The sequence below is a fragment of the Solea solea genome, chromosome 4 (genome assembly GCF_958295425.1).
Source record: "Solea solea chromosome 4, fSolSol10.1, whole genome shotgun sequence".
NCBI lineage: Eukaryota > Metazoa > Chordata > Actinopteri > Pleuronectiformes > Soleidae > Solea > Solea solea.
Window position 1 is genome coordinate 25,272,773 of NC_081137.1, and position 13,574 is coordinate 25,286,346.

Genomic DNA, 13,574 nt, shown 5'->3' on the forward strand with positions numbered 1-13,574 from the left:
ATAACAGTAGATGCTCCAGACTGTGATATAACAGTAGATGCTCCAGACTGTGATATGACAGTAGATGCTCCAGACTGTGATATTAAAGAAGATGCTCCAGACTGTGATATAACAGTAGATGCTCCAGACTGTGATATGACAGTAGATGCTCCAGACTGTGATATGACAGTAGATGCTCCAGACTGTGATATAACAGTAGATGCTCCAGACTGTGATATAACAGTAGATGCTCCAGACTGTGATATGACAGTAGATGCTCCAGACTGTGATATGACAGTAGATGCTCCAGACTGTGATATGACAGTAGATGCTCCAGACTGTGATATAACAGTAGATGCTCCAGACTGTGATATGACAGTAGATGCTCCAGACTGTGATATGACAGTAGATGCTCCAGACTGTGATATGACAGTAGATGCTCCAGACTGTGATATAACAGTAGATGCTCCAGACTGTGATATGACAGTAGATGCTCCAGACTGTGATATGACAGTAGATGCTCCAGACTGTGATATGACAGTAGATGCTCCAGACTGTGATATGACAGTAGATGCTCCAGACTGTGATATAACAGTAGATGCTCCAGACTGTGATATGACAGTAGATGCTCCAGACTGTGATATGACAGTAGATGCTCCAGACTGTGATATGACAGTAGATGCTCCAGACTGTGATATGACAGTAGATGCTCCAGACTGTGATATGACAGTAGATGCTCCAGACTGTGATATGACAGTAGATGCTCCAGACTGTGATATGACAGTAGATACTCCAGACTGTGATATGACAGTAGATGCTCCAGACTGTGATATGACAGTAGATACTCCAGACTGTGATATGACAGTAGATACTCCAGACTGTGATATGACAGTAGATGCTCCAGACTGTGATATGACAGTAGATGCTCCAGACTGTGATATGACAGTTGATGCTCCAGACTGTGATATGACAGTAGATGCTCCAGAATGTGATATGACAGTAGATGCTCCAGACTGTGATATGACAGTAGATGCTCCAGACTGTGATATGACAGTAGATGCTCCAGACTGTGATATGACAGTAGATGCTCCAGACTGTGATATAACAGTAGATGCTCCAGACTGTGATATGACAGTAGATGCTCCAGACTGTGATATAACAGTAGATGCTCCAGACTGTGATATGACAGTAGATGCTCCAGACTGTGATATGACAGTAGATACTCCAGACTGTGATATAACAGTAGATGCTCCAGACTGTGATATGACAGTAGATGCTCCAGACTGTGATATAACAGTAGATGCTCCAGACTGTGATATGACAGTAGATGCTCCAGACTGTGATATGACAGTAGATGCTCCAGACTGTGATATTAAAGAAGATGCTCCAGACTGTGATATAACAGTAGATGCTCCAGACTGTGATATGACAGTAGATGCTCCAGACTGTGATATGACAGTAGATGCTCCAGACTGTGATATCACAGTAGATGCTCCAGACTGTGATATGACAGTAGATGCTCCAGACTGTGATATGACAGTAGATGCTCCAGACTGTGATATAACAGTAGATGCTCCAGACTGTGATATAACAGTAGATGCTCCAGACTGTGATATGACAGTAGATGCTCCAGACTGTGATATGACAGTAGATGCTCCAGACTGTGATATAACAGTAGATGCTCCAGACTGTGATATGACAGTAGATGCTCCAGACTGTGATATAACAGTAGATGCTCCAGACTGTGATATGACAGTAGATGCTCCAGACTGTGATATAACAGTAGATGCTCCAGACTGTGATATGACAGTAGATGCTCCAGACTGTGATATGACAGTAGATGCTCCAGACTGTGATATGACAGTAGATGCTCCAGACTGTGATATGACAGTTGATGCTCCAGACTGTGATATGACAGTAGATGCTCCAGACTGTGATATTAAAGAAGATGCTCCAGACTGTGATATAACAGTAGATGCTCCAGACTGTGATATAACAGTAGATGCTCCAGACTGTGATATGACAGTAGATGCTCCAGACTGTGATATGACAGTAGATGCTCCAGACTGTGATATTAAAGAAGATGCTCCAGACTGTGATATAACAGTAGATGCTCCAGACTGTGATATGACAGTAGATGCTCCAGACTGTGATATGACAGTAGATACTCCAGACTGTGATATGACAGTAGATGCTCCAGACTGTGATATGACAGTAGATACTCCAGACTGTGATATGACAGTAGATACTCCAGACTGTGATATGACAGTAGATACTCCAGACTGTGATATGACAGTAGATGCTCCAGACTGTGATATGACAGTAGATGCTCCAGACTGTGATATGACAGTAGATGCTCCAGACTGTGATATGACAGTAGATGCTCCAGACTGTGATATAACAGTAGATGCTCCAGACTGTGATATGACAGTAGATGCTCCAGACTGTGATATGACAGTAGATATTCCAGACTGTGATATCAGCAACCATATTGGATATCACTTATTTTGTGATTTCATTTATTAACATTGTTAAATAGCTCAGTCTGACCTCAAATCACAGGTAGTCTTTGTCTTGTCAACATGATCCCGTTACAGTTGCAACAGAACCTTGTATTCATACATCAAGTGTTTGGTGTTGCTTGGCAGAGTTATGAATATTTATTTTGCCATTTTTATACACAATATTTATTTTAATATTGCACTTTAAAGAAAATGAGAATGAGACATTTTAGAAACAGGGATACAAAAGCGATCACTTGATCAAAGGGTAACCATCATGAAACTACAAAGCTGCTCCAGGTTATTTTTATCTGTGTATACATACACTTGTGTTTTCTCTTACATGTTTTAACCTGACAAAACATTTCTAAAGAGATGGAATAAGTGCTGGTGTCTGCACTTTGTTTTCCACAGCAGTGTCTCCACTGTGCTGTGGGCATCGAGAGGCAAATTCAGGTCAGTTATTTTTGGGATGAGGACTTAAATATACCTGTGAAGTGTCTTGCTTTATAAGAGCATCTCAGAAAACATTTTGTTCATGTTACTGACTGAGAAATATATGAGAAATTAGAACCTGTTTCCTGTGACTGAAATTCACCATGCAAATCTATTATTTATCTCTAATTATCATGCAACAAAAGTATGTCATCTTTATATCAACAGGCTCCACGACTCCTGCCCTCAGTAGTGCACATGCACAGTAGAGTCAACGACACTTATCTTGACGTTAATAATTAATTAATGGTTACAGTACGGCAGTAGTTGCATTTGGCAGAATAAATCGGCTTTTTAAAAATGAGTCACTTAGCCTCTGGAGTCTCATATAAAGCAGATCACAGCAAGTGGTGATATTGAAGGTGTGGGTGAAGAAGACTCTCATGACATCATATGAAAAGCTGTGCTTGTTTGTAATTACATTTTGTGTGATGATTTGGAGCCTTGTTAAATGCTCTCCTGTCCTGTCTCAAATGAATGAATTAATGTCTGAATGAACTCAAGGCTGTTACACAGAAAGTCTGAACTTCACTGAGGCTGAGGAGGCTGACGTCCAACGTTTGACGTGTTTACAGTACGGACATTTCCAACTGCATCTATGTCAACCTGCAATGCAAATTGCACTTTTCCGTGGCGGCACTGGCTGTACTGTGACAGTCAGCTGCTGCTGCTGCTGCTGCTGCTGCTGCTGCTGCTGCTTCCTCTGCTGCTGTTGCCTGGCAACATACAGTATTTCACAGTTCTGCTTGGGTGCTGAGCAGAAGTCAGCTTTTCATCTCTCCACCACATATCTACAGTATATCAACGAGCTTGACTCTCTGCAGCTGCATATGTGTTTGTTCATAGGGATTCATGTTAAGTTGATTCATGTCATTGTGTTTGAGGTCTGAAGCTGATAGCTGCTATTTAGGTGAATCCATTTTATTTCAACACAGGTCTCCATCTGATAGATATTTTCCTTTGGATGGCCAAGAAAGTTTTATATATATATATATATGTATATATATATACATAGAAAGCCTTTCGCCCTATGGAACCAGTCTAGCGCCCCCTGTGACCCTCATGTGGAGGATAAAGCAGTCAAAGATGAGTGAATGAAAACAAAACATTAGAGGGAACAAATGCTAGAATAAGGGAGTGAAGAAATGTGCAGGGGGAGCTAAAGAAAACACAGAGGATCGTTCTAATGTGAGACTTCATTAAACCACACAAGTCAATGAAAAGCACATCATAACTAAATTGATATTATACTTATTATGAACTAAGTTGAGGCTGCTGAGTTTGTCAAAGCACACATCACCATCACTGTGAGAAATGTTAGTCCATTAAATACTGTGGCTCTGGGGCTGGCCTCATTATCCCAGGAGCAGCGACTTTGAGATTCCTCTAGTCAAGCATTCATTATTAAAGACCATGTTGATCATGTTCAGCTCAGCCTGAGCCTTTGTCTTCCATACTCAGAATATACCACCACTACATCTGTGAATATTTCCTTGTGTTTTAGTTCTAAGGATTTTATTAACATGACATCATCTGACTTATTTCTCATACCATGTGATTTGTTTTAATGGCTCAGACACTTACAAAGAGTTTTCTGTGTTAAGCCAGATGATCTGTAGATTATCAACAACCCTTGTGCTCTGAAAGCTTGCAGTCACAGATCAGTGCCACAACTGATGAATAAGCCTTGCTGCCCCTGAAGTAATGATCTGTGGTCAGATTTCACAGTTTCACAGCCAGTCTGGTGGAAGGTGATTTGTTGTGTTGGATCTGGTGCATTTTAACAGCCACAGGCGTCAGTGATCCAGGGAGTGTGCGCGATGAATTAGTATTTAAAGTTAGCCGAGTTTTATCTCGCACTCCAGCAAGTGTCCTAACCCATCTGAACTGGAATAGCTGTTATTAATTAAAAGAAATGTTTTTGTTCGTGGGGCAACGTTCACCAATGTTTACAGAGAGGCTTAGGGTTAACTAGAGCTGACAAGGATTGATCATATGTCATACATTCACTAAATTCATTCAAATTCTCACACCTATAACAATAGAGTGAAATAATAAACATTAATATGCGATAAACTCCAGGTCAATGCTTTTCTCTGCAGTGTTTATTATCATTAGGGTTATTTCTTTAGTTGTTTTCATGCCAAAGATGTTGTGAACTTAGGGTTAGTGTGAACAAAGATGATGCAGCAGCCTCCAGGTCAACTATGGATGGGTTTTTTCTGTGTACATATACTGTATATATGTATACATCCTTCCATGAATTAAACTCTGTCACCACAGTGGCAAAAGCAACTGTTTTCCTGATGACAGTAATGCTTTACTAAAATGTGACATGTGCTCTATCTTCAGCTGTCCCCTTCCCCCTGAGTCACCGCCTTACAATGAAGGAGGTGTTTGACTGTGAAGGGAAGCCTCGCGTGGATCTCCTGAAGGCTCACCTTACCAAGGAGGGCCGTGTGGAGGAGGCGGTGGCACTTCGAATCATAGATGAGGGAGCAGCTATCCTGCGACAGGAGAAAACTATACTGGACATCGAGGCACCAGTTACAGGTATTAAACATGTTGTGTGTCATGCTGCCATTACTATGCCATTGCTATACTATCTGTATATATACATATACATATATGTATATGTATATATACATATATGTATATCTGTCTATTTTTATATACATATATATATATAGACATATATACATATCACTATAACAAAACAAAATGCATAAATAAACTGTATTGTCCTCCCACTTGTATATACATATATGTATATATGTATATGTGTATATACATATGTATGTATATTTTTATTATTTTTGTATATGGCATGAGTTTTGGCAAGATTGTGTGTTTTTTTTTTAATCTTATTTCTCAGCTCAGCTTCTCAATATACGGTCAAAATCCACTGTATACAAACAAGTGTTACACTCATTGCGTTAGTGCCAAAAATGTGCCATTGAAACCAATTGAAACTGCAATTTTTTATCTCACTTCCATTAAAGCATGATACATGCATTTTATTACATCTGGACTTTTGATCACTTACTCTCCACCAGGTTTTAACCTTCATTTACACTGCACAAAAAATAATAATGCAAATAAATCAGTGTTGCTGTTAATCATTGACATATTCCAGGCTGAAACTGAATATGACAAAGTACTTGCATTGTTTATTTTCAATTTTTGTTTGTTTGTTTGTTTGTTGCTTGTATACCTTCATGGAAATATACAGTCGGACATTTTCACCACCTCAGTGTTCATCCCCTTCAACAATGAAGTGCATCTGTTAACATTAAACCTCTGAGCTGTTCAAATCTATATTACAGGACCAATTCATTTCATGAAAACCAGTGAAGAGGGAACATGCGGGACATGTGGGACATGTACTCGGCTTGTGTACTTGTGTACTTGTGCACCCAGAAAAGGCTCAAATTCTTCTTGTTATCACATGATTGTAAGAAGTGATGCAAAATGCAGAAAATGTAGAATTTCCCTCTTAGATACCTGTTCTTCCTTCTCTCTTAAATCTCCGTGCATCCACAGAAAACTATTGAGAAACAAAATGATTGGACGAGATATCTGTGGCTCTAAAAACAGAGCGGAGGAGAAATGTTTCTAAGTTTACCTCCGCCTACTCTTTTTGATTGAACAACATAAATAACTACAGAACTATATTTAGCTCTGTTCTACTATGATGTTTCAGTTCTTTTGCAGACCAGACTTTACCGCAATTAATGTGCATTTAACTTTCAAACACAAGTTTAAAGTTACAGAGCTTTTCTGAAGCATTGAAGCACTTGCATAGTCATGCTCTCATTTCTTCACAGGATTCTTCTGTAGAATAGAATCCAAATGAAATTATACTTTTGTACCTTTGTATTCATGTCAATCAAAAGACTGACATGAATACAACATATGTTTGGTCAGTATGACGTTTCAGGATTATTTTATGAGGCTTAATAATCCGTATATCATCTAAAACCCTCGATGGTCTTGTTTCACCATTTTAGAAATCAGTCGTTTACACTGTGAATCTTTGTCTTGTGCAGTGTTTAGGGTCAGAGGTGACGCATGGTGAAGAGGTCACAGGAGGCTTTATGTATTAAGCATGAAATACGGATGTGTGCGTGTGTGTGTGCGTGCGTGTGTGCGTGTGTGTGTGTGTGCGTGCGTGTGTGCATGTGTGTGTGTTGGAGCCAGTACATTGTGAGGCATTTACCCATTTGTGACTCTGAACTCGCCTGGATTTGTTCTCCATGGTTGCTTGTGTGCGTGTGTGTATGTGTGTGCAGGTGTGTGTGTATGTACGTGTGTGTGTGTGTGTGTGTGTGTGTGTGATTGCTTTAGTCACACAGGCAGTCTCCCACTCACATGGCTCTAAGCTGTGAGTGGGCGAAGGCCACAGTGGAGCTGATAGAGGAGACACAGAAGAGCGAGGAGATGGAGGATAAGAAGGAGAGAAGGAGACAGAGAAGAGCGAGGAGATGGAGGATAAGAAGGAGAGAAGGAGACACAGAAGAGCGAGGAGATGGAGGATAAGAAGGAGAGAAGGAGACACAGAAGAGCGAGGAGATGGAGGATAAGAAGGAGAGAAGGAGACACAGAAGAGCGAGGAGATGGAGGATAAGAAGGAGAGAAGGAGACAGAGAAAAACGAGGAGATGGAGGATAAGAAAGAGAGAAGGAGACAGAGAAGAGCGAGGAGATGGAGGATAAGAAGGAGAGAAGGAGACAGAGAAGAGCGAGGAGATGGAGGATAAGAAGGAGAGAAGGAGACAGAGAAGAGCGAGGAGATGGAGGATAAGAAGGAGAGAAGGAGACAGAGAAGAGCGAGGAGATGGAGGATAAGAAGGAGAGAAGGAGACAGAGAAAAACGAGGAGATGGAGGATAAGAAGGAGAGAAGGAGACAGAGAAGAGCGAGGAGATGGAGGATAAGAAGGAGAGAAGGAGACAGAGAAAAACGAGGAGATGGAGGATAAGAAGGAGAGAAGGAGACAGAGAAGAGCGAGGAGATGGAGGATAAGAAGGAGAGAAGGAGACAGAGAGGAGCGAGGAGATGGAGGATAAGAAGGAGAGAAGGAGACAGAGAAGAGCGAGGAGATGGAGGATAAGAAGGAGAGAAGGAGACAGAGAAAAACGAGGAGATGGAGGATAAGAAAGAGAGAAGGAGACAGAGAAGAGCGAGGAGATGGAGGATAAGAAGGAGAGAAGGAGACAGAGAAAAACGAGGAGATGGAGGATAAGAAGGAGAGAAGGAGACAGAGAAGAGCGAGGAGATGGAGGATAAGAAGGAGAGAAGGAGACAGAGAAGAGCGAGGAGATGGAGGATAAGAAGGAGAGAAGGAGACAGAGAGGAGCGAGGAGATGGAGGATAAGAAGGAGAGAAGGAGACAGAGAAGAGCGAGGAGATGGAGGATAAGAAGGAGAGAAGGAGACAGAGAAAAACGAGGAGATGGAGGATAAGAAGGAGAGAAGGAGACAGAGAAGAGCGAGGAGATGGAGGATAAGAAGGAGAGAAGGAGACAGAGAAGAGCGAGGAGATGGAGGATAAGAAGGAGAGAAGGAGACAGAGAAAAACGAGGAGATGGAGGATAAGAAGGAGAGAAGGAGACAGAGAAGAGCGAGGAGATGGAGGATAAGAAGGAGAGAAGGAGACAGAGAAATATGATACAGCACACTACACTAAAATGCCTTAACTGTGTCGCCTACGCTGCATAAAGACTGAAAAACACATGTGTGATACACTCGCGTACAGGCACACGTATTGTGAGTACACCAAATAATGAAGGGTGACGGGTGAGAAGTGTCAGGCCACGTGTGAACGCTCATCTCAATGTACAAACAATGATTTACTTTAGGATGACCAATTTTGAGTTTAACAGCTGCTTCACTTCTCAATTCAAGCAGTCCATGTATTACCGATGTGACAGTTTAAGCTATTTAAGTCACACATGCACACGTTATATGTATACATGTATACATATTTATATATACATGTATGTATATACATGTATATATAAATATGTATACATGTATACATATTTATATATACATCTATGTATATACATGTATATATAAATATGTATACATGTATACATATTTATATATACATGCATATATATATATACATGTATGTATACATGTATATATATATATATATATATACATACATGTATATATATGTATACATGTATATATAAATAAAGATGATCTCTTTTCACACACACACACACACACACACATGCCTGAGTTTATCTCCACCTGTGATGACACTTTGGTAATTGTCTCCCTGGATTTATGACATGTGTGTGAGTGAGTGAGTGTGTGTGTGTGTGTGTGTGTGTGTGTGTATGAGGAGGAAGATTCTGAGACTGTGTCACGTGTGCGTTCCCAGTGTGTGGAGACATCCACGGACAGTTCTTTGATCTTATGAAGCTGTTTGAAGTGGGGGGGTCACCGGCGACAACACGGTACCTCTTCCTTGGAGACTATGTTGACCGTGGATACTTCAGTATTGAGGTAAATCATCACAATATCAATCAATATCATGACAATGGAACTTTTGCATCTTTGTGTGTGTAATAACTTCTATGCTTTTATTTTGACAGTGTGTGTTATACCTTTGGTCGCTGAAAATCCTCTATCCAAAGACTCTATATTTACTGCGTGGAAATCATGAATGTAGACATTTGACAGAATATTTCACCTTCAAACAAGAATGTGAGTATATCTCATTCTCCTTCATGTTCAAACACTAGACACGTTTTCAAATGTTGAGGCAGGGGTCTCAAACTCAGGTGACCGGGGGCCCGCTGAACATCTCGTCTGCTCAGTAGATTTGTACCTTTTATCTTTACATCTAAACTGTGGCTGCATGGCGAGGTCCTGACTTTTTATTTTGTAAAACATTTTGTGCACCATAATAAATATGTACAAATATAAATATGAATATTTAGATAACTACAAATAATGTTTGATTGATGGGGGGGTCAGGGTGGGAGGTAGGAGCTCATATTCCATCATTAGCACCATAATAATATTTGTGACTATATTTCACAGAATTTCAAAATAAAGGTGTTTATTTTGAAATGGAACGACATATATATACAGTATATAGAGAGAGTGTTCACAGACAGAAAACTTAATCTAATAATACAAAATAATCATGTATTATTAATATACTTGACATTGAGTGTCAGGGCCGTACGAAATCCATTGGGGGGTTGCATGTGCCCCGCGAGCCACAGGTTGTAGACCTCTGATGTGAGTGCTGTGTGTCTTGTGTCAGGTAAAATCAAGTACTCAGAGCAGGTGTACGACTCGTGCATGGATGCGTTCGACTGCCTTCCTCTGGCTGCGCTCATGAACCAACAGTTTCTGTGTGTGCACGGTGGACTTTCTCCTGAAATACACACACTAGACGACATTAAGAAGGTAACAACCCAAAGCTGCACCACTGCAAACTCCCGCTCAACCTTTGCTGAGTGTGTTTTGTGCTTTTGAATTGTTTTATGTCAAGTTGGATCGATTCAAAGAGCCCCCAGCTTTCGGGCCCATGTGTGACCTGCTGTGGGCGGATCCTCTGGAAGATTTTGGCAACGAGAAAACGCAGGAATACTTCAGTCACAACTCAGTGCGAGGCTGCTCCTACTTCTACAGGTGAGCGCTTTCTGCTTCGATCTTAGACTGTGTTTAAATGGACTGAAGTGAAGCATGGCAGAAGACCACGTCCATTCACTGTTTTTGTCCACACTTGGATTTACTGTGTGCAGACATCAGTTAGTCTGTGAGAACACATTTGTGACATTGATTACACAAAAGCCTCAGATGTGAACTTCATATCAAAATGATTCATAGATATCAAACAACAGAACAACGTGTGATGAAAGCCATTTAAAAGGAGTGAATGGGTCATATTGTTAACAACTGTGGACAAAGGATTATCTGAGTGAACCTGATGTCAAATATAAAGTTATTAAACCTCACGGACAGAGCATGAGGAGGAGCATGAGGAGGAGCATGAGGAGGAGGAGGAGGAGGAGGAGTGAGCGCTGAGAGCTTCAGAGCAGCACAGACTCCTCCTGTGTGGGAGCTGCACTTCTGTGCTCAAATCACAAAAAGTCAAAGTCAGGAAGATTTATTCCTCATCTGAACAGGAAATGGCATCTGGGACAGAGTGTTCACATTTATACTTTAAAATGTTTATTGGCCACACGGGGGAATAGTGGTTAGCACTGTTGTCGCACAACAAGAAGGTCACTGGTTCTCCCTGTGTGTGTGTGTGTGTGTGTGTGTGTGTGTGTTGCTTCTCTCTGGGTCCACAGTCCAAAAACATGAATGGATGAACGGTTGTTCAGGTGTTCACCTTTCTCAAACCTCAGAATATGGACGATAAAGTTTGTACAAAGAAACTTTGTGTGGATACGTTTGTAATGACCATAAAACATGAACTCATTCAGCAAGTTTGATGAATTGGAGATGAAGCAGTGATTTTTTTCAACGTACAAACATGAAACACACTGAGTTACATGAATAATAGTGTAGTGGTGAAGTTCACCTGAACCCATGGAGAGAGTATGATTGAGGGAAAAGAGAATGCAGGTGAAGACAGTTAATTTCCCCTTTCACAAAAAAGAGAGGTTTTCACAGTGAGAGCAGAGCTTAGTGAGGAGTATTGTGTAGATGTGTGGAGGATGCTGCTATAATAGTCATCCATCTCCCCATGGCTTTGTTCTGCCTTCACTCGGAAACTTACCTCTCCATCATTATGACTCTTAGCCAGAAACAGAGAAACTCTCTCTCCTGACCACTTCTCAAATAGAAGCAGATGCAGCAGTTGGAGAGAAGGCTGGACTCATTTGACTGATTATTGTAATATGTGAACCACGTAAACACACAGTGCTTATTATTCCACCTTTTCTCACACGAAGCTTTGCAGTCGCTCGTTCCTCTGAGCCGAGAACGGAGAGAATGCTTCATTATTTCAATTTAAATATGATCGTCTATTTAATATTATTGTGGAGACGCTGACGTCGTCTATTCAAACATTTATTCTAATGTCAACATGTAAATGTAAGCTACAATTGTGCTTATGTATCAGTAAAATATCCAAAAAGTATCATTTATTGTGCAGTGTTTCTTATAAAATATGTTTGGAATTAGGTTTGTATGACTTTTATAATCTTTGGGGAAAATGAACGTGAAGCTCGACAGATGGAAAAGAAACAACTCAGTTTCACACTCACAGCACAACACTGTCACACTCACTCACTCACTCACTCACTCACTCACTCACTCAATACAAAAATCACTGCACAGAGGCTGTTGGTGTTTCTATTTCTCTGTTATTATCATTATCATTATTATTATTATTGTTGTTGTTGTTGTTATTATACGTGAACACTATGCACATGATTATGAGCCAAAAACTACAGCTTTGCTGCCATGATGTGACAAAGGCTCAGATGATTTTGTATCAGAACATTTTAGAAACATTGATGTGTTGACACTGGACTTTTGTCATCGTTGTTTCGCTCTTGTGCAAACCTTTGAAATACTTGAAAACAGCCTGTGTTAGTATGAGTTTGACTCTAGTGCTGAAGTACAGGCAAACATGGACAAACCAACATAACGGGTGAAAATAAAGTGAGTGAATGATCTGCTCACAGGCTTCACTGCCTTATTTCAGGTTAGAGCTGTTTTTTATCATCTTCATCATCCTCATCATCATCCACCACAAAGCATTCATACAGTTATGTATGAGTGACAGATCTTTGTTTTGTTAAGACCTCTGACCATGTTTGTATTCTCTCTCCTCCAGTTATCCAGCGGTGTGTGAGTTCCTACAGAGCAATAACCTATTATCAATTATTCGAGCTCATGAAGCACAAGATGCAGGGTATGTTATCCTACGACACACACGTCACACACATGTTCTTTTATTACAAAGAGCTTTATGTCTCCTGTGCCTGAAGTTACCGGATGTACCGTAAAAGTCAGACGACTGGATTTCCGTCCCTCATCACCATCTTCTCTGCTCCAAACTACCTGGATGTTTACAACAACAAAGGTGAGAAAATCAGTGACGCCTGTCGTGTGCGCGGCATTTTACCAGCACATGTACAGAACATGAATGATTCCTGATTTGTGATATATGAAACCAAGTGAGGCAGATTTTAAGAATAACTTCACCAAAGTTTGAACAAACTATGTTGTAGCTTTTTATAAAAAGTGGAGAGTAAGAGTTAAAGAAAGTGAGTTGAGCTCCTACATCAGGGAGCATCTCAGACTGTGACTAAGGGAGCAACTGTCTGCATCACTGACAATCTCAATGTATGTAACAGTGTTACAGGTCTCATTCTCTGCTCTGTATATAATCATGGAGCTGTTTATTCAAATGTTACAAACTCATAGTATCATCAAACATGAAATACTCTCATGCACACTAACACAACAGTGTTGACTGTTGACTTTCATTCATTCACTCATCTTTTACCACTTTATCCTCCACATGAGGGCCACAGGGGGCGCTAAACTGGTGCCAATCCCAGCTGACATAAGGCGAAAGGCAGGGTCACTATGGACAGGTGGTCAGTCCAT

General features: G+C 40.7%; 1 protein-coding gene across 1 annotated transcript in view; it reads left to right on the top strand.

The window, feature by feature from the left end:
* The window catches only part of LOC131458707 (protein phosphatase 3 catalytic subunit alpha-like), a 34,462-nt gene that overhangs the window by 16,208 nt on the left and 4,680 nt on the right, over positions 1 to 13,574 (top strand). Inside the window, exons 2-8 of the mRNA XM_058627914.1 lie at positions 5,328 to 5,528; positions 9,370 to 9,494; positions 9,584 to 9,695; positions 10,264 to 10,409; positions 10,495 to 10,634; positions 12,796 to 12,873; positions 12,950 to 13,044. Of these exons, the coding sequence (XP_058483897.1) occupies positions 5,328 to 5,528; positions 9,370 to 9,494; positions 9,584 to 9,695; positions 10,264 to 10,409; positions 10,495 to 10,634; positions 12,796 to 12,873; positions 12,950 to 13,044 (897 nt within the window). The remainder of the gene's footprint in view (positions 1 to 5,327; positions 5,529 to 9,369; positions 9,495 to 9,583; positions 9,696 to 10,263; positions 10,410 to 10,494; positions 10,635 to 12,795; positions 12,874 to 12,949; positions 13,045 to 13,574) is intronic.